At 39.8% G+C, this 21,858-nt stretch overlaps 1 protein-coding gene across 1 annotated transcript in view; it reads right to left on the bottom strand.

Moving 5' to 3' along the window:
- ARSB (arylsulfatase B) overlaps nucleotides 1-21,858 on the bottom strand; it is a 359,168-nt gene that overhangs the window by 178,426 nt on the left and 158,884 nt on the right. The window contains exon 5 of the mRNA XM_053701372.1: nucleotides 12,056-12,299. Coding sequence (XP_053557347.1) covers nucleotides 12,056-12,299 — 244 coding nt within the window. The remainder of the gene's footprint in view (nucleotides 1-12,055; nucleotides 12,300-21,858) is intronic.

Genomic DNA, 21,858 nt, shown 5'->3' with positions numbered 1-21,858 from the left:
AAAATCCTTTGGAGATCCCTTAGAACCAGCGCCTCTATCTGCCAATATACATTGTTTGTACAGCTTTGAGAGACTGTTTGGAAGGCAGCGGTTCTAAATAAAGGGAAGTAACTATCTTATTGTACATTCTTTTTTTGTTCAGTAGAGTACAAAGCAATTTTGATAACTAAACTAAATTTGAAAGGTTTTTAAATTATATGATGTCTCAATTATGACTTTAGAGTCCCTTTAAATTATAAATAAAAATCTTGGCTAACGTTAGGCAAACATTGCAGCGGTCCCCCCCTAGGACATATTTCATAGACACAACACCCGTCTAAAATTAGATAATATTGTTTTTTCACTGCTGTGGTAAAAATTATAATTACATCAATTTATGTTAAATTATGCAATTAATTTGTGCTTTGGATATTATAAATAACAGATAATGTTATACTATTGCAAGGTATTACATTGCCCCGCCGGCTACTTCATAATGCCACCCAGATGGCAACATTTTCTGTAAAGAACTGGTCATGAGGGGAGAAACAACACTGCTGACAACTAATATACTCAGTGAATATCCAAAAAATACTTTTGTTCTAATATCAACTGACGTAACCTGCAAACTCTTAAACAGACATTATATTGTATCTGCATAAAAAAACATAATTTATGCTTACCTGATAAATTTATTTCTCTTGTAGTGTGTTCAGTCCACGGGTCATCCATTACTTATGGGATATATTCTCCTTCCCAACAGGAAGTTGCAAGAGGATCACCCAAGCAGAGCTGCTATATAGCTCCTCCCCTCACATGTCATATCCAGTCATTCGACCGAAACAAGACGAGAAAGGAGAAACTATAGGGTGCAGTGGTGACTGGAGTTATAATTTAAAATTTAGAACCTGCCTCAAAAAAGACAGGGCGGGCCGTGGACTGAACACACTACAAGAGAAATAAATTTATCAGGTAAGCATAAATTATGTTTTCTCTTGTTAAGTGTGTTCAGTCCACGGGTCATCCATTACTTATGGGATACCAATACCAAAGCTAAAGTACACGGATGATGGGAGGGACAAGGCAGGAACATTAAACAGGAGGAACCACTGCCTGTAGAACCTTTCTCCCAAAAACAGCCTCCGAAGAAGCAAAAGTGTCAAATTTGTAAAATTTGGAAAAAGTATGAAGTGAAGACCAAGTTGCAGCCTTGCAAATCTGTTCAACAGAGGCCTCATTCTTAAAGGCCCAGGTGGAAGCCACAGCTCTAGTGGAATGAGCTGTAATTTTTTCAGGAGGCTGCTGTCCAGCAGTCTCATAGGCTAAGCGTATTATGCTACGAAGCCAAAAAGAGAGAGAGGTAGCTGAAGCCTTTTGACCTCTCCTCTGTCCAGAGTAAACGACAAACAGAGAAGAAGTTTGTCGAAAATCTTTAGTTGCCTGTAAGTAGAACTTCAGGGCACGGACCACGTCTAGATTATGCAAAAGACGTTCCTTCTTTGAAGAAGGATTAGGACATAATGATGGAACAACAATCTCTTGATTGATATTCCTGTTAGAAACAACCTTAGGTAAAAACCCAGGTTTAGTACGCAGGACTACCTTGTCTGAATGAAAGATCAGATAAGGAGAATCACAATGTAAGGCAGATAACTCAGAGACTCTTCGAGCCGAGGAAATAGCCATCAAAAACAGAACTTTCCAAGATAAAAGCTTAATATCAATGGAATGAAGGGGTTCAAACGGAACACCCTGAAGAACTTTAAGAACCAAGTTTAAACTCCACGGAGGAGCAACAGTCTTAAACACAGGCTTAATCCTGGCCAAAGCCTGACAAAAAGCCTGGACGTCTGGATTCTCTGCCAGACGCTTGTGTAAAAGAATAGACAGAGCAGAAATCTGTCCCTTTAGCGAACTAGCGGATAAACCCTTTTCTAAACCCTCTTGTAGAAAAGACAATATCCTAGGAATCTTAACCTTACTCCATGAGTAACTCTTGGATTCACACCAATATAAATATTTATGCCATATCTTATGGTAAATTTTTCTGGTCACAGGTTTCCGAGCCTGTATTAATGTATCAATAACCGACTCCGAGAAACCACGCTTTGATAGAATCAAGTGTTCAATCTCCATGCAGTCAGCCTCAGAGAAATTAGGTTTGGATGGTTGAAAGGACCCTGAATTAGAAGGTCCTGCCTCAGAGGCAGAGACCATGGTGGACAGGACGACATGTCCACTAGGTCTGCATACCAGGTCCTGCGTGGCCACGCAGGCGCTATCAGAATCACCGATGCTCTCTCCTGTTTGATCTTGGCAATCAGTCGAGGCAGTAACGGAAAAGGTGGAAACACATAAGCCATGTTGAAAACCCAAGGGGCTGCTAGTGCATCTATCAGCACTGCTCCCGGGTCCCTGGACCTGGATCCGTAGCACGGAAGCTTGGCGTTCTGGCGAGATGCCATGAGATCCAGTTCCGGTTTGCCCCAACGAAGAATCAGTTGAGCAAATATCTCCGGATGAAGTTCCCACTCCCCCGGATGAAAAGTTTGGCGACTTAGAAAGTCCGCCTCCCAGTTCTCCACGCCTGGGATGTAGATCGCTGACAGGTGGCAAGAGTGAGACTCTGCCCAGCGAATTATCTTTGAGACTTCTAACATCGCTAGGGAACTCCTGGTTCCTCCTTGATGATTGATGTAAGCTACAGTCGTGATGTTGTCCGACTGAAACCTGATGAACCTCAGTGTTGCTAACTGAGGCCAAACTAGGAGAGCATTGAATATTGCTCTTAATTCCAGAATGTTTATTGGAAGGAGTTTCTCCTCCTGAGTCCACGATCCCTGAGCCTTTAGGGAGTTCCAGACTGCGCCCCAGCCTAGTAGGCTGGCATCTGTTGTTACAATCATCCAATCTGGTCTGCGAAAGGTCATTCCTTTGGACAGATGAACCCGAGACAACCACCAGAGAAGAGAATCCCTGGTCTCCTGGTCCAGATACAGTAAAGGGGAGAGATCTGAGTAATCCCCATTCCACTGACATAGCATGCATAATTGCAGCGGTCTGAGATGCAGGCGCGCAAATGGCACTATGTCCATTGCCGCGACCATTAAGCCGATTACTTCCATGCACTGAGCTACTGACGGGCTTGGAATGGGATGAAGGACACGGCAAGCATTTAGAATTTTTGATAACCTGGACTCCGTCAGGTAAATCTTCATCTCTACAGAATCTATAAGAGTCCCTAGGAAAGGAACCCTTGTGAGTGGAAACAGAGAACTCTTTTCCATGTTCACTTTCCACCCATGCGACCTCAGAAATGCTAGAACTATCTCTGTATGAGACTTTGCATTTTGAAAACTTGACGCTTGAATCAGAATGTCGTCTAGGTACGGAGCCACCGCTATGCCTCGCGGTCTTAGTACCGCCAGAAGCTAACCCAGAACCTTTGTAAAAATTCTAGGAGCCGTAGCTAACCCGAAGGGAAGAGCTACAAACTGGTAATGCCTGTCTAGAAAGGCAAACCTTAGGTACTGATAATGATCTTTGTGAATCGGTATGTGAAGGTAGGCATCCTTTAAGTCCACTGTGGTCATATACTGACCCTCTTGGATCATGGGCAGGATGGTCCGAATGGTTTCCATCTTGAACGATGGGACCCTTAGGAATTTGTTTAAGATTTTTAAGTCTAAGATTGGTCTGAAAGTTCCCTCTTTTTTGGGAACCACAAACAGATTTGAGTAAAACCCTTGCCCTTATTCCTTTCGCGGAACTGGGTGGATCACTCCCATCACTAAGAGGTCTTGTACACATTGCAGAAATGCCTCTTTCTTTACTAGGTTTGTTGATAACCTTGACAGATGAAACCTCCCTTGTGGAGGAGAAGTTTTGAAATCCAGAAGGTATCCCTGAGATATAATCTCCAACGTCCAGGGATCCTGTACATCTCTTGCCCAAGCCTGGGCGAAGAGAGAAAGTCTGCCCCCCACTAGATCCGTCTCCGGAAAGGGGGCCCTGTCTTCATGCTGTCTTAGGGGCGGAAGTAGGCTTTCTGGCCTGCTTGCCCTTATTCCATGACTGGTTGCCTTTCCAACCCTGTCTGTAACGAGCAGCAGTTCCTTCCTGTTTTGGAGCGGAGGAAGTTGATGCTGCTCCTGCCTTGAAATTACGAAAGGCACGAAAATTAGACTGTTTGGCCTTTGATTTGGCCCTGTCCTGAGGAAGGGTGTGGCCCTTACCACCAGTAATGTCAGCAATAATTTCCTTCAAGCCGGGCCCGAATAAGGTCTGCCCTTTGAAAGGAATATTCAGTAGTTTAGATTTAGAAGTTACATCTGCTGACCAGGATTTAAGCCATAGCGCTCTGCACGCCTGTATGGCGAATCCGGAATTCTTAGCCGTAAGTTTGGTTAAATGCACTACGGCATCCAAAACAAACGCATTAGCTAGCTTAAGCGTTCTAAGCTTTCTCAAAATCTCATCCAATGGTGCTGTGCGAATCGCCTCTTCCAGAGACTCAAACCAGAATGCCGCTGCAGCAGTGACAGGCGCAATGCATGCAAGAGGCTGTAATATAAAACCTTGTTGAACAAACATTTTCTTAAGGTAACCCTCTAATTTTTTATCCATTGGATCTGAGAAAGCACAGCTATCCTCCACCGGGATAGTGGTACGCTTGGCTAAAGTAGAAACTGCTCCCTCCACCTTAGGGACCGTCTGCCATAAGTCTCGTGTGGCGGCGTTTATAGGGAACATTTTTCTAAATATCGGAGGAGGGGAAAAGGGCACACCAGGTCTATCCCACTCCTTGCTAATAATCTCTGTAAGCCTTTTTGGTATAGGAAAAACGTCAGTACACACCGGTACCGCATAGTATTTATCCAGCCTACATAATTTCTCTGGGATTGCCACCGTGTCACAATCATTCAGAGCCGCTAACACCTCCCCTAGCAACACGCGGAGGTTCTCAAGCTTAAATTTAAAATTTGAAATTTCTGAATCTGGTCTCCCCGAATCAGAACCGTCACCCACAGAATGAAGCTCTCCGTCCTCATGTTCTGCAAATTGTGACGCAGTATCAGACATGGCTCTCGTGTCATCGGCGCGCTCTGTCCTTAACCCAGAGCTATCGCGCTTGCCTCTTAACTCGGGCAGATTGGATAATACTTCTTTCATAACATTAGCCATATCATGTAAAGTGATTTGTAAGGGCCTTGATGTACTTGGCGCCACAATCTCACGCACCTCCCGAGCGGGAGACGAAGGTACTGACACGTGAGGAGAGTTAGACGGCATAACTTCCCCCTCGTTGTCTGGTGATAATTTCTTTATCGGTAAATATTGACTTTTATTTAAAGTAATATCAATACAGTTGGTACACATATTTCTATTGGGCTCCACATCGGCTTTTAAACATAATGAACAAGCAGATTCCTCTGTATCAGACATGTTTAAACAGACTAGCAATGAAGCTAGCAAGCTTGGAAATTACTTTCAATAAGTTTACAAGCAATTTAAAAAACGCTGCAGCGCTTATCAAAAACAGAGTTGAATAACAATGAGCTAATTCAGTTATAGTCAACAATTCTTAACGGTAAATGTATTAATTAGCAGAGGATTGCACCCATTAGCAAAAGGATGATTAACCCCTCAATACCCAAAAACGGATATCAAATTAAGATTTAACGCTTTTATCACAGTCAAACACACTGTCACAGGTCTGCTGTGACTGATTACCTCCCTCAAAAACTAATTTTGAAAACCCCTGAGCTCTCTTGAGACGTCCTGGATCAAGGAGGAAGAAGCAGGAAGACTGTGCTAGAATTTTAACTGCGCAACAAGGCGCTAAAAAAGGCCCCTCCCACTCATATTACAACAGTGGGAGACCTGATATAACGGTTTCTATGCAGAAAAATACGTTAGCCATGTGGAAAAAAATCATGCCCAAAAAAGATTTATCACCAAAGTACCTCACAAAACGAATAACATGCCAGTAAACGTTTTAAAAACAACTTTTCCAGTGTTATGCAAAGTTATCACTAAGCCTGCTACCAGTCGCTTCTACTGCAGTTAAGGCTCATACATTTATTTCAGTATTAACAGTATTTTCTCAGTCAAATTCTAGTCCCTAGAAAATAACTCAACTGCGCATACATTTATCAGCCTGATACCAGTCGCTACTACTGCATTTAAGGCTGTACTTACATCATATGGGTAACAGCAGTGTTTTCTTAGTCAATTCCATTCCCAGAAAATATTGTACTGCACATACCTCATTTGCGGGGGACCCCGCATGCTATTCCCATTTACTGAAGTTACCCCACTCCTCAGAATGTCGAGAACAGCCAGTGGATCTTAGTTACGTCTGCTAAGATCATAGAAAACGCAGGCAGATTCTTCTTCCCAATACTGCCTGAGATAGAAAAAACAGCACACTCCGGTGCCATTTAAAATAACAAACTTTTGATTGAAGAATAATTAACTAAAAAACTCCAACTCCTCTCGCGACCTCCTTCTTTGTTGAGGGTTGCAAGAGAATGACTGGGTATGACATGTGAGGGGAGGAGCTATATAGCAGCTATGCTTGGGTGATCCTCTTGCAACTTCCTGTTGGGAAGGAGAATATATCCCATAAGTAATGGATGACCCGTGGACTGAACACACTTAACAAGAGAAAGCAATGTTTTAAAAACATTTTAAACTGTCATTTTGTTTGCATAATTTACATAGTTTTGCAGCCCAGAAACATCCCCCTTGAAAAATCTCTTGATTATCTGATCTTCGTGGCCACAGTCAATCAGAGGCATTAATCAATTTGCTCCTGTAAAGCAATCACAGTGTAGCATGTATGAGAGAGAAAACAAGAATTTAGAAGTGCGCTTAGGAACTAATACCAAGCACCTCTCTAAGAGACACTATCCCTAAAAAGTGTCAAGATGTGATAAAAATGGTGTGTTAAGCTTTTTAGGGCTTATAGATAGAGAGGGCGCCAAGGGCTAAAGGTATCAGACACCAGTATAGTGTTAAAAATTATTTAATACAAATCAACATATAGACATAAGAATCAACATATAAACATAAAATCAACCAATCTAAATAGGGACGTCTCCCTAGGTATTTATAAAATCCTATGTAACAGCTTGTTGCTAGATTGTATTAAATATAAAAGTACAGATAGACAAAAAATACATGTATGATCTGTAAAATTGCAAAAATCAGTAAATGGCTAAAACTAAAGATAGATAAAACAAACACCTTTATGCGTTAGGTTAGAAAATTAGATATGCATATGCCCAAAGGATACAGCAGATATTCACTGTGTGATATAGATTAGCGTGTTATTTTCCAATGGAGGAGATTAGTCCTGTAAATGTCCAGTATATTTGAAAACGTAGTAAAGTGCTTAGTGTCAAAATTATAACAGTGTTCAAGCAGTATTATACTTTACTTTACCGCCTGTGAAGTCTTCAGTCACACCAGGGACCGCTGCGGGAGCCAAGACAGTCTCTCCCGAGTTGCAAACACAGATCTCACACGTGTGTATGGACGGCCATTTACGGACGGCGTCTGACGTCACGCCTGGTCCGTATTGTTTCTTATGTAGGTTGTATAGTAGCGTGCTGATATTCAGTGTTACCAAATTGTAGATTTTTTCAGCTTCTTCGGTGCACAAGCCCCCTATTCATAGGTTTAAGCTTGTAGGTGCAGTTGGATATTCAGATTCATCCACACTGTCAGATATTTGTAGTAAAGAAATTAACCCGGGTTAAAAATAGCGATGTTGTTCCTAGATGGGGTGAACTTTATTCACTCTTAGTATACTGCTACAAAGTCACAAGGTAATCAACGCGTTTCACCCACCTGATAAAGCCCACAGGTGGGTGAAACGCGTTGATTACCTTGTGACTTTGTAGCAATATACTAAGAGTGAATAAAGTTCACCCCATCTAGGAACAACATCGCTATTTTTAACCCGGGTTAATTTCTTTACTACAAATATCTGACAGTGTGGATGAATCTGAATATCCAACTGCACCTACAAGCTTAAACCTATGAATAGGGGGCTTGTGCACCGAAGAAGCTGAAAAAATCTACAATTTGGTAACACTGAATATCAGCACGCTACTATACAACCTACATAAGAAACAATACGGACCAGGCGTGACGTCAGACGCCGTCCGTAAACGGCCGTCCATACACACGTGTGAGATCTGTGTTTGCAACTCGGGAGAGACTGTCTTGGCTCCCGCAGCGGTCCCTGGTGTGACTGAAGACTTCACAGGCGGTAAAGTAAAGTATAATACTGCTTGAACACTGTTATAATTTTGACACTAAGCACTTTACTACGTTTTCAAATATACTGGACATTTACAGGACTAATCTCCTCCATTGGAAAATAACACGCTAATCTATATCACACAGTGAATATCTGCTGTATCCTTTGGGCATATGCATATCTAATTTTCTAACCTAACGCATAAAGGTGTTTGTTTTATCTATCTTTAGTTTTAGCCATTTACTGATTTTTGCAATTTTACAGATCATACATGTATTTTTTGTCTATCTGTACTTTTATATTTAATACAATCTAGCAACAAGCTGTTACATAGGATTTTATAAATACCTAGGGAGACGTCCCTATTTAGATTGGTTGATTTTATGTTTATATGTTGATTCTTATGTCTATATGTTGATTTTTATTAAATAATTTTTAACACTATACTGGTGTCTGATACCTTTAGCCCTTGGCGCCCTCTCTATCTATAAGCCCTAAAAAGCTTAACACACCATTTTTAGCATGTATGAGAGTCAGAGTTCTGAATTCCATAGAATGTACTTCAGCCTCTCTAGAGAAAACCTGTTGAAAGATTATACCATTTGATACAGAAGATTTACAACTTTCTAGTTTACTTCTATAATCAAATTTGCTTTGTTCTCTTGGTATCCTGTTGAAAAGCATACATAGGTAGGCTCAGGAGCATGCATGTGTCTTGAGCACTATATAGTAGCAGAATGTTTCCAAACATATTTGTTAGACATTGTTGCAAACAATGCTGCCCCATAGATCCCAACAAAGTATAACATTGTTAAAAACATTGCGACAAACACTGCTGTCATATAGTGCTATGAACATGTGCACACTATTGAATCTCGGCATGCTCTTCAATTAAGGATACCAAGAGAACAAAGTAAATGTGATAATAGAAGTAAAGTGGAAAATTTATTAAAATGGCATGTTCTATTTTAATGTTGAATTCCATGTTCCTTTAATGCCATGCGTTCAGACCTCTTCCATATCAAATAGTACAATCTTTCATCTCTGCCCATAGTGATGACGACAACTCGCTATCAGGGCTCTCTATTGGAGAGAACCCCACAGCCTTGCTAAAGGGCCACTGTAAGTAAATATTTTCTATGCCTGTTACTAACTAGCTACCCCAAATACGCTTTTTATCAATAGCATTTCATTAACATATCTCTACCGTATATCAGAAATCTTGTCTGCAAATTTAATTGTTTTCCAAACCCACTCCGTGGGTATCCTTTGCTCTGTACCAATCCGTTTACAATACCTAGGTTTCAAAATGGCGCTTTAAACACAAAGTTATTGGTTTAAGTATTTTGAACATGCAGTGCTGAAAATAGTGGGCAGGATAACGTGACATCATCGGCGAATAAAAAATATAACTTTTAGTACGTTATGAAACTTCATTTTGGAGAAAATATAGGTCAGTAGGTTTTAATTAATGTTTATTAACTTTAATATGTTATTATATGTTATATGTTGTTTAGCTTAAAAATTATAACAGAAAGTAATCCTTAAGTTTGCAGATGATATATTTCCTAAACTCATCAACTAAAGACAACCTATACAAGAAATGTATTCAAATATTAATATCTTTATTAAACGACCTCTCCTACAACATATAGAACAAGATTTACAAACCTGGCATTCTTTACACATCATGGGTAGGATGGATCCATATAATAAAACTGTCTGTTCTTCTAAAAGTCCTGAACTAGCTTCAAAAACTCGTTATTCCTCTCTCACATTTCTGTATACACCAACTACAATTTACTATGAGGTATTATGGGGGAAATTTATAAAGCAGCATTTGTAGCTTTGTGGTGCAGGCTTGAATGAGCAAGAATGCAACCACAAATTTAAGAATAAGAAACTGCTTCTTTAGTCTGTCTGCCTCCTCAGAGGTAGCGAGATAAATCACCACAACAGTTGTTTGTAAAGGGTAATTGCGAGTGCAGGGGGCGTCATTGCACAGGAGAGCTCTTGTACAAAGTTGAATTTTGCCCGTGTTGCTGCTATTTATCCGGGTAAAATAAAGGCTAGAGTAAAGAAAGAATGAATATTTTTTTACGTAAAACTCAAACCCTTGTTTTTGAAGTGGCTGAATATAGATTAGGGATGGATGAATGTGTTAACATTCAAATTCGAATGTTAGAACGAATGTTCTTATCAACATTCGATTATGTAAATCGAATTTCTACAATAATGAATATTCTTAAAAATTCTATAATCGAATGAAATTTACAGTTTTCAAATGTCACTTTCAAATTCGAATGTTTATAATTGGATTGGATGTCCACGTTTGAAATTTCAAATGTAACCTTTGATTTAATAAATACTATTCAGAAGTTTAATAGTTCATGTGGTAGGGAATTTAGTAAATTGATACAAAAATATAAATTAAAATGTTTCTATTTCAAATATTGCATAATTCGAATATTACATTTAAAGAAATACTATTGCAAATATGTAAATTAAAATGTTTTGAATTTGAATATTGCATAATTCGAATAGAATTATTAGAAAATTCAAATTGAATATTACATTTAAAGACAGCATTAGAAATACTATTAAATTAAACGAATGTAAGAATGTTGTAAACATTTGATATAATCGAAACGAACAAATGTGTTAAAATTTGTTTCATTTTTCGAATGTTGAAAAACAATCGCCCATCCCTAATAGAGATTTACTATTACCACTTTTTATTTCTTTATTAACAATAAAAACATAAAATAATTATTTTAAAAAAAATCAACAACAACAAAAAAAATCACATTTTCATGACCCTTTCAGAACTTCAAAATTTAAAGGGACTGTAAACACTTGATCCACAAAACCTTGATCAGTTAAATTAACATTAATTATTATAAATAATCCTTTGATGCAGAGAAAAAGCGCAGTGGAAGCATTACAAACATATATATTATCTATTCATAAAATACCTTTATCTGGCCGCCTATCTAATAAATCTTTTTTTCTGACCGCTTCGTCATAGCCCCTGCATCCAACCGCCGTCTTCTCCTCTCCTCACAGCGCGCGTTCCCTCATGACGTGCGCATGCGCAGTGACATCGTTACTTGTAACTTCAGCCTTATACAGAATCGCAATGCTTCGTTGTGCATTGCGATTCTGTGTGTCTGATAGAGCGGTGAGTCACTCCTACAGACGAACGAGCAAAAAGATTAACATTTAAATTTTTCATTATATGTTATATTTATTGGGCATTATTGGTGGTACATTACAAAATGTAAACTTACCAAAAAACAAATATATAATGTTAAATTGCTCGTTTTAGTTTAGGGTGGGTTGCTAAATGATTCTCTTCAGATGCGAGGAGGAACTGGAATGTTACATAAGCAGTGAATTGCAATGCGCTTCGCATCGCGATCCACTGCTTATATTGTGTGAAGTAGAGTTGCGGATTTGCGCATGCGCAAGCTTACACATAATGCGCGCTCGGGGGTATAGCGATGGGAGGAGGAAGTGTCTGTATGACGTAAGTGCCCTGCAGCGCTGACTTTGCTATAGAATGTACTCAGGCTGCATGGGCGGACGGAGCGGTAAATAAGTTAGGAATAATAAAAGTTAGTTTCGTTTGCTTCTGCAGCGCTTATACTCTGCACAATATAATAATTATATTAAATGGATATTTAAAAATGTATACGGTGGGTGAGAAATGTCAAAGTTTACAGTCCCTTTAAGTGATCATGAAACATAGCATCAGTTTTATTAATGAATACACTTAGATAAAGTAATACACCTAACACTTACCTAATGGTGTCCCACACATCAAAGCCATCAAGAGGTTTGGTGCTATTGGTAGATCCTCCAGCAAGGTGCACTAAGGTAGGCAACCAATCCGATATATGGATGAGCTCATGAGTAGTTACACCCTTCTGTTTTAACAAAGGACTTGCAACAAAACCAACTCCACGCACTCCTCCTTCCCAAAGGGTCCACTTTCTTCCTCTCAAAGGCCAGTTATTTCCACCTTCCAAGGTCTGGCCACCATTATCTGCAAAGTACAAATGTTATTAGGACAATAAACACAATTAGATTGTAATATAAAGTGTTTCATTACCTGTATTACAACATACATTTATTATTTATTTTGTCCCATTTTCCTATAATTTAGCCCTGAAAAGTGTGGATTTACCAATTCCCCTGAGATACTATAAATTATATGTTGTTAATTAGTTATCATAGGAAGCCTGTTCTCTTCTTAATTTCATATCCCAGGTGGAGCCCAATTAGTAACAGTTATAAATCTTATCCTAACAATATAAAAAAAAGTGTGCAAACAATGGATGTGTGGTCTGTTGCAGCTGTCCAAAATTGTCCTCAGCAGAAGAAATGAGATAAGGGAAACCTAGATTTCAACATGAGAGTCCATTACTTTCTATAAACTTTTTGTTTAAAAACAGAATTTATGCTTACCTGATAAATTTCTTTCTCCTACATTGGTGTGTCCGGTCCACGGCTTCATCCTTACTTGTGGGAATATTCTCTTCCCCAACAGGAAATGGCAAAGAGAGCACAGCAAAAGCTGCCCATATAGCTCCCCCTCTGGCTCCGCCCCCCAGTCATTCGACGGACGGTTAGGAGAAAAAGGAGAAACCATAGGGTGCCGTGGTGACTGTAGTGTACAGAAATAAAAAATTTGAAACCTGACTAAAAATCCAGGGCGGGCCGTGGACCGGACACACCGTAGGAGAAAGAAATTTATCAGGTAAGCATAAATTCTGTTTTCTCCTACATTGGCTTCATCCTTACTTGTGGGAACCAATACCAAAGCTTTAGGACACGGATGAAGGGAGGGAACAAGTCAGGTTACCTAAACGGAAGGCACCACGGCTTGCAACTAACACCACATACTCTTTACCATCCCCGTGGAGATGCGACTTGTTCAGAGCGGCAAAGAGAATGACTGGGGGGCGGAGCCAGAGGGGGAGCTATATGGGCAGCTTTTGCTGTGCTCTCTTTGCCATTTCCTGTTGGGGAAGAGAATATTCCCACAAGTAAGGATGAAGCCGTGGACCGGACACACCAATGTAGGAGAAAAGATAGATAATCCCTTAATTATCCATTCCCCAGTTTTGCATAACCAACAGTTATATTAATATACTTTTTACCTCTGTAATTACCTTGTATCTAAGCCTCTGCAAACTGCCCCCTTATTTCAGCTCTTTTGACAGACTTGCATTTAAGCCAATCAGTGCTAAATCCTAGCTAACTTCACGTGCATGAGCTCAATGTTATCTATATGACACACATGAACTAACGCCCTCTAGTGGTCAAAATACATTCAGATTAGAGGCGGCCTTCAAGGTCTAATAAATTAGCATATGACCTTATATAGGTTTAGCTTTCAACTAAAAATACCAAGAGAGCAAAGCAAAGTTGGTGATAAAAGTAAATTGGAAAGTTGTTTAAAATGGCATGACCTATTTGAATCATGAAAGTTTATTTTAGACTTGACTGTCCCTTCAATGCTTCTGCTGGAGCATTAACTGTGCTAGAAGTAAGCTTTATGCATGCACTGGGTATCGCTAAAATTACAAGTTGAAAGTAAACAGTTTTCGCTTATGCGTTAACCCCACACGCATAAAAAAATAACTAACTTAGAATATCACGCCGATAACGTATTCCCCCATAGAAGTCAATGGAGTAAAAAAAGTGGAAATAAATCCTAACACCCTACTCACGCGCAAACCCGGTCCCATATTCTCAAGTGCGCTAACTCAACATTAAAATATGAATATTTCACATTCCAATGTTCTTCACATAGCAAAAACATAATTTATGCTTACCCGATAAATTTATTTCTCTTGTGGTGTATCCAGTCCACAGATCATCCATTACTTGTGGGATATTCTCCTTCCCAACAGGAAGTTGCAAGAGGATCACCCACAGCAGAGTTGCTATATAGCTCCTCCCCTAACTGCCATATCCAGTCATTCGACCGAAACTAGCCGAGAAAGGAGAAACCATAGGGTGCAGTTTTGACTGTAGTTTAAAATTTAGACCTGCCTTAAAAGGACAGGGTGGGCCGTGGACTGGATACACCACAAGAGAAATAAATTTATCGGGTAAGCATAAATTATCTTTTCTCTTGTTAGGTGTATCCAGTCCACAGATCATCCATTACTTGTGGGATACCAATACCAAAGCTAAAGTACACGGATGAAGGGAGGGACAAGGCAGGTACTTAAACGGAAGGGACCACTGCCTGTAGAACCTTTCTCCCAAAAATAGCCTCCCAAGAAGCAAAAGTATCAAATTTGTAAAATTTTGAAAAGGTATGAAGCAAAGACCAAGTCGCAGCTTTGCAAATCTGTTCAACAGAAGCCTCATTTTTAAAGGCCCAGGTGGAAGCCACAGCTCTAGTAGAATGAGCTGTAATCCTTTCAGGGGGCTGCTGTCCAGCAGTCTCATTGGCTAAGCGTATTACGCTCCGAAGCCAAAAAGAAAGAGAGGTTGCCGAAGCCTTTTGACCTCTCCTCTGTCCAGAGTAAACAACAAGGTAAGATGTTTGACGAAAATCTTTAGTCGCTTGTAAGTAAAACTTTAAAGCACGGACTACGTCCAAATTATGTAAAAGACGTTCCTTCTTTGAAGAAGGATTAGGACACAATAATGGAACAACAATCACTTGATTGATATTCTTGTTGGAAACTACCTTAGGTAAAAACCCAGGTTTTGTACGCAGAACTACTTTATCTGTATGGAAAATCAGATAAGGAGAATCACATTGTAAAGCTGATAACTCAGAGACTCTACGAGCCAAGGAAATAGCCATCAAAAACAGAACTTTCCAAGATAAAAGTTTGATATCAATGGAATGAAGGGGTTCAAACGGAACTCCTTGAAGAACCTTAAGAACCAAGTTTAAGCTCCATGGAGGAGCAGCAGGTTTAAACACAGGCTTAATTCTAACCAAAGCCTGACAAAATGCCTGGACGTCTGGAACCTCTGCCAGACGCTTGTGCAAAAGGATAGACAGAGCAGAAATCTGTCCCTTTAAAGAACTAGCTGATAATCCTTTATCCAAACCCTCTTGGAGAAAGGACAATATCCTAGGAATCCTAACCTTACTCCATGAGTAATTCTTGGATTCACACCAATGAAGATATTTGCGCCATATCTTATGGTAGATTTCCCTGGTTACAGGCTTTTGTGCCTGTATTAAGGTATCAATGACTGACTCGGAGAAGCCACGCCTTGATAAAATCAAGCGTTCAATCTCCAGGCAGTCAGTCTCAGAGAAATTAGATTTGGATGATTGAAAGGACCTTGTAGTAGAAGGTCTTGTCTCAGAGGCAGAGGCCAAGGTGGAAAGGATGACATGTCCACCAGGTCTGCATACCAGGTCCTGCGTGGCCACGCAGGCTCGATCAAGATCACCGATGCTCTCTCCTGTTTGATTTTGTCAATCAGTCGAGGGAGCAGAGGAAACGGTGGAAACACATAAGCCAGGTTGAAGAACCACGGTGCTGCTAGAGCATCTATCAGCGTCGCTTCTGGGTCCCTGGACCTGGATCCGTAACAAGGAAGCTTGGCGTTCTGGCGAGACGCCATGAGATTCAATTCTGGTGTGCCCCAACGATGAACAAATTGAGCAGACACCTCCGGATGGAGTTCCCACTCCCCCGGATGAAAAGTCTGACGACTTAGAAAATCCGCCTCCCAGTTCTCTACACCTGGGATATGGATCGCTGATAGATGGCAAGAGTGAGTCTCTGCCCAGCGAATTATCTTGGAGACTTCTAACATCGCTAGGGAGCTCCTGGTCCCCCCTTGATGGTTGATGTAAGCCACAGTCGTGATGTTGTCCGACTGAAATCCGATGAACCTCAGGGTTGCTAACTGAGGCCAAGCTAGAAGAGCATTGAATATTGCTCTTAACTCCAGAATATTTATTGGGAGGAGTTTCTCCTCCTGAGTCCACGATCCCTGAGCCTTCAGGGAATTCCAGACTGCACCCCAACCTAGAAGGCTGGCATCTGTTGTTACAATTGTCCAATCTGGCCTGCGAAAGGTCATACCTTTGGACAGATGGACCCGAGATAGCCACCAGAGAAGAGAATCTCTGGTCTCTTGATCCAGATTTAGCAGAGGGGACAAATCTGTGTAATCCCCATTCCACTGACTGAGCATGCATAATTGCAGCGGTCTGAGATGTAGGCGCGCAAATGGCACTATGTCCATCGCCGCTACAATTAAGCCGATTACTTCCATGCACTGAGCCACTGAAGGGCGCGGAATGTAGTGAAGAACACGGCAGGAATTTAGAAGATTTGATAACCTGGACTCCGTCAGGTAAATTTTCATTTCTACAGAATCTATCAGAGTTCCTTGGAAGGAAACTCTTGTGAGGGGTGATAGAGAACTCTTTCCCTCGTTCACTTTCCACCCATGCGACCTCAGAAATGCCAACACTATGTCCGTATGAGATTTGGCAATTTGGAAGTTTGACGCCTGTATCAGGATGTCATCTAGATAAGGGGCCACTGCTATGCCCCGTGGTCTTAGAACCGCCAGAAGAGACCCCAGAACCTTTGTAAAAATTCTTGGGGCTGTAGCTAACCCGAAGGGAAGAGCCACAAACTGGTAATGCCTGTCTAGAAAGGCAAACCTTAGGAACCGATGATGATCTTTGTGAATCGGTATGTGAAGGTAAGCATCCTTCAAATCCACTGTGGTCATGTACTGACCCTCCTGGATCATAGGTAGGATTGTCCGAATAGTTTCCATTTTGAACGATGGAACTCTGAAGAATTTGTTTAAGAACTTTAGATCCAAAATTGGTCTGAAGGTTCCCTCTTTTTTGGGAACCACAAACAGATTTGAATAAAATCCCTGTCTTTGTTCCATCTGTGGAACTGGATTGATCACTCCCATTATTAGGTCGTCTTGCACACAGCGTAAGAATGCCTCTTTCTTTATCTGGTTTACAGATAATCTCTAAAGGTGAAATCTCCCTTGTGGGGGGGAAGCTTTGAAGTCCAGAAGATATCCCTGAGATATGATCTCCAACGCCCAGGGATCCTGAACATCTCTTGCCCACGACTGGGCGAAGAGAGAAAGTCTGCCCCCTACTAGATCCGTTGCCGGATAGGGGGCCTTTCCTTCATGCTGTCTTAGAGGCAGCAGCAGGCTTTCTGGCCTGCTTGCCTTTGCTCCAGGCCTGGTTAGATTTCCAGGCCGGCTTGGATTGCGCAAAAGTTCCCTCTTGTTTTGTAGCAGAGGAAGTTGATGCTGCACCTGCCTTGAAGTTTCGAAAGGCATGAAAATTAGACTGTTTGGCCCTTGATTTGGCCCTGTCCTGAGGAAGGGTATGACCCTTACCTCCAGTAATGTCAGCAATAATTTCCTTCAAACCAGGCCTGAATAGGGTCTGCCCCTTGAAGGGAATGTTAGTAATTTAGACTTTGAAGTCACGTCAGCTGACCAAGATTTAAGCCATAGCGCCCTACGCACCTGGATGGCGAATCCAGAATTCTTAGCCGTTAGTTTAGTCAAATGAACAATGGCATCAGAAACAAAAGAATTAGCTAGCTTAAGTGTTCTAAGCTTGTCAAGTATTTCAGTCAATGGAGTAGCTGTCTGAAAGGCCTCTTCCAGAGACTCAAACCAGAACGCCGCAGCAGCAGTGACAGGAGCAATGCATGCAAGGGGCTGCAGGATAAAACCTTGTTGAATAAACATTTTCTTAAGGTAACCTTCTAATTTTTTATCCATTGGATCTGAAAAAGCACAACTGTCCTCGACAGGGATAGTGGTACGCTTTGCTAAAGTAGAAACTGCTCCCTCCACCTTAGGGACCGTCTGCCATAAGTCCCGTGTGGTGGCGTCTATTGGAAACATTTTTCTAAAAATAGGAGGGGGGGAAAACGGCACACCGGGTCTGTCCCACTCCTTAGTAATAATTTCTGTAAACCTTTTAGGTATTGGAAAAAACATCAGTACACACCGGCACCGCATAGTATTTATCCAGTCTACACAATTTCTCTGGCACTGCAATTGTGTCACAGTCATTCAGAGCAGCTAAAACCTCTCCAAGCAACACCCGGAGGTTCTCAAGCTTAAATTTAAAAGTAGACATATCTGAATCAGGTTTCCCCGAATCAGAGACGTCACCCACAGACTGAAGCTCTTCCTCAGTTTCTGCATATTGTGACGCAGTATCAGACATGGGCCTTAAAACATCTGTGCGCTCTGTATTACGTCTAACCCCAGAGCTATCGCGCTTTCCTCTGAATTCAGGCAGTCTGGCTAATACCGCTGACAGGGTATTATCCATGATTGCCGCCATGTCCTGCAAAGTAATCGCTATGGGCGTCTTTGATGTACTTGGCGCCATTTTAGTGTGAGTCCCTTGAGCGGGAGTCAAAGGGTCCGACACGTGGGGAGAGTTAGTCGGCATAACTTCCCCCTCGTCAGAATCCTCTGGTGATAATTCTTTTAAAGATAACAGCTGATCTTTATTGTTTAAAGTGAAATCAATACATTTAGTACACATTCTCCTATGGGGTTCCACCATGGCTTTTAAACATAATGAACAAGGAGTTTCCTCTATGTCAGAAATGTTTATACAGACTAGCAATGAGACTAGCAAGCTTGGAAAACACTTTAAATCAAGTTAACAAGCAATATAAAAAAAAACGTTACTGTGCCTTTAAGAGAAACAAATTTTGCAAAAATTTGAAATAACAGTGGAAAGTCTCAGGAAACAGTTTCTAGGCAAAAATAAAGCCAGCCATGTGGAAAAAACTAGGCCCCAATAAGTTTTATCACCAAAGCTTATATAAAAACGCTTAAACATGCCAGCAAACGTTTTATATTGCACATTAATCAGAGTATATACCTTTGATAGCAAGCCTGATACTAGTCGCTATTAAATCACTGTTTATAGGCTTTAACTTACATTAATCTGGTATCAGCAGCATTTTCTAGCAAATTCCATCCCTAGAAAAACTTAACTGCACATACCTTATTGCAGGATACCCTGCACGCCATTCTCCCTCTGAAGTTACCTTACTCCTCAGACATATGTGAGAACAGCAGTGGATCTTAGTTACTTCTGCTAAGATCATAGAAAAACGCAGGCAGATTCTTTTTCTGAATGCTGCCTGAGATAAAATAGTACAACTCCGGTACCATTTAAAAACAATAAACTTTTGATTGAAGAAAAAACTAACTATATTTTACCACTTTCCTCTTACTACCTCCAGCTATGTTGAGAGCTTGCAAGAGAATGACTGGATATGGCAGTTAGGGGAGGAGCTGTATAGCAGCTCTGCTGTGGGTGATCCTCTTGCAACTTCCTGTTGGGAAGGAGAATATCCCACAAGTAATGGATGATCCGTGGACTGGATACACCTAACAAGAGAAATATGTTCAAATTATTCAGAAATACATATTTCTACATATATCTGATGATGGTATTTTGGTACAATATTTATCTATTCCTATATATAAATGATTATATATAGGTATAGATATATACAGATATATATATATATATATATATATGAATATCTGTTTAAAAATACATAGAACATATTCTGCTATGTGCAGAACATTGGAATGTGACATATTTACAGTAAATACACAGTATAACACTTTATTAAATATCAACATTGCATAAATATGCTTTTATATGTTTTAATCTATTTAACTGCAAAGGATTCCAATGCACTTCTATATATGTCTATATGTGTGTACATATCCATTTATATGTAAATACATATGTACACGCATATATATATATATATATATATATATATATATATATATATATATATATATATATATATATACACATACATAGACCACTTTAGACATGTATGTATCTCAATGTTAAAGCCCTTTGCCTTTTTTCTTTTTTTAACTCCTGAGACCTCATATCTTATAACTTTTTTGTGCATTATTTTTATTTAATAGTTTTTATTAGATAGTGTTATTATGAGTGTAACAAAGTATTGCAAAGTATTTTTGATTAGGATGCGCTATCCCGACGAGCGTTAACTTCAATTGCGCTAAAACAATCGCGTTTACTTTCAAGTTATATTAAAAGCAAAAAACCTGACTCGTGCAAACATCCAAGATAAACCCCTTTTCGCTCGACCATAACTGTTAGCGCTCCACTCGTAATTTGGCACTTAGTGTTTAATGACCGGAAAATAGTTAGCTTAAACAACACATACAAAACAATTGACACACATATCTAATTTAAAATGCAATCGGAAGCCAGAAATCTACTGTTCAAAATAATATTAAAGGGACACTAAACCAAAAATTTTCTTTCATGATTCAGATAGAGAATACAAATGTAAACAACATTACAATTTACATCTATTATTAATTTTGCTTCATTTTTTAGATATCCTTAGTTAAAAAAAAAAGCAATGCACATGGGTGAGCCAATCACACGAGGCTTCTAAGTGCAGCAACCAATCAGCAGCTACTGAGCATATCTAGATATGCTTTTCAGCAAAGAATATCAAGATAATAAAACAAATTGGATAATAGAAGTAAATTAGAAAGTAGTTTAAAATTGCATGCTCTTTCTAAATCATGAAAGAAAAAATGTGGGTTTTGTGTCCCTTTAAGTATGCTTTTTTAAATCTGCACTTTACTTTTATTCCACACACAAAAATAAATATTACAGGATTGTACTAGTAATAATGCAGGTCTGAAGTATGTAAGTTCCTGTTATGAGGCAGGCAATTTAATTAATAGATGAAAAAGTATTTTATATAGACATTGATTTACAGTAAAGGAACAGAAACAGTTATTAGATAAATGTGTTATTTCTTGGAGTCTGAGTTAATAGTTTAACAAGAATAACTTCAGACTGGCCCATTATTGTAGTTTTTAAATGCTACGTTTAAAATTTTCGCTTAAAGGATAGAAAGGTCAACATTGAAATGTACACGGGTGCATTTTAATTTTGAATAGAAGCTTTTTTTTGCAGTATACTTCTATTAGCAAAAATGCTTTTAGTAAAAGTCATTACTGGGTTGTTGTTTTTTTTTTTGCAGCATACTCACATATCCTGTGAGGGCTCGTGCACCAGTATTCAAGCACTACACTTTCACAGAGAGTCAGTAGTGGGTTGTATGACACAAATCAGAGGCGTAACTAGAAACCACAGGGCCCGGGTGCAAGAAACCAAGTGCCCCCCCCCCCCCCAACAAAAAAATTTGAATTTGCATAATAACCAACAAATGCATGACAACAACACAATGCAATAACACTTAGTCTAAACTCCAACTGAGAAATATTTCTGGTGCTAAACTTCAACTTATTTTATTACTTTCTTGAAATCTATCCACTTTAATAATTATAATTTATTTTCTAAAGGCTCATGTTTTATATTTTAACAGCTGAAATGTGCAAGGTTGATTAAATAATATGCAGAATTACCAGATGACAAAAATACTGTATATTATAAATTTCCATTGCTTTGCTTTCCTGTGTATTAAGTACATTTTGTGTCAGGTTTTTGCAGCCAGGAAATATTGAAAAATAACAGACTATCTGTATTATTATTTAAATGACTCATGCAA

The sequence above is a fragment of the Bombina bombina genome, chromosome 2 (genome assembly GCF_027579735.1).
Source record: "Bombina bombina isolate aBomBom1 chromosome 2, aBomBom1.pri, whole genome shotgun sequence".
NCBI classification, from domain to species: domain Eukaryota; kingdom Metazoa; phylum Chordata; class Amphibia; order Anura; family Bombinatoridae; genus Bombina; species Bombina bombina.
The sequence above is the reverse complement of the archived record's forward strand: the minus strand, read 5'-3'. Positions and strand labels throughout refer to the sequence as shown.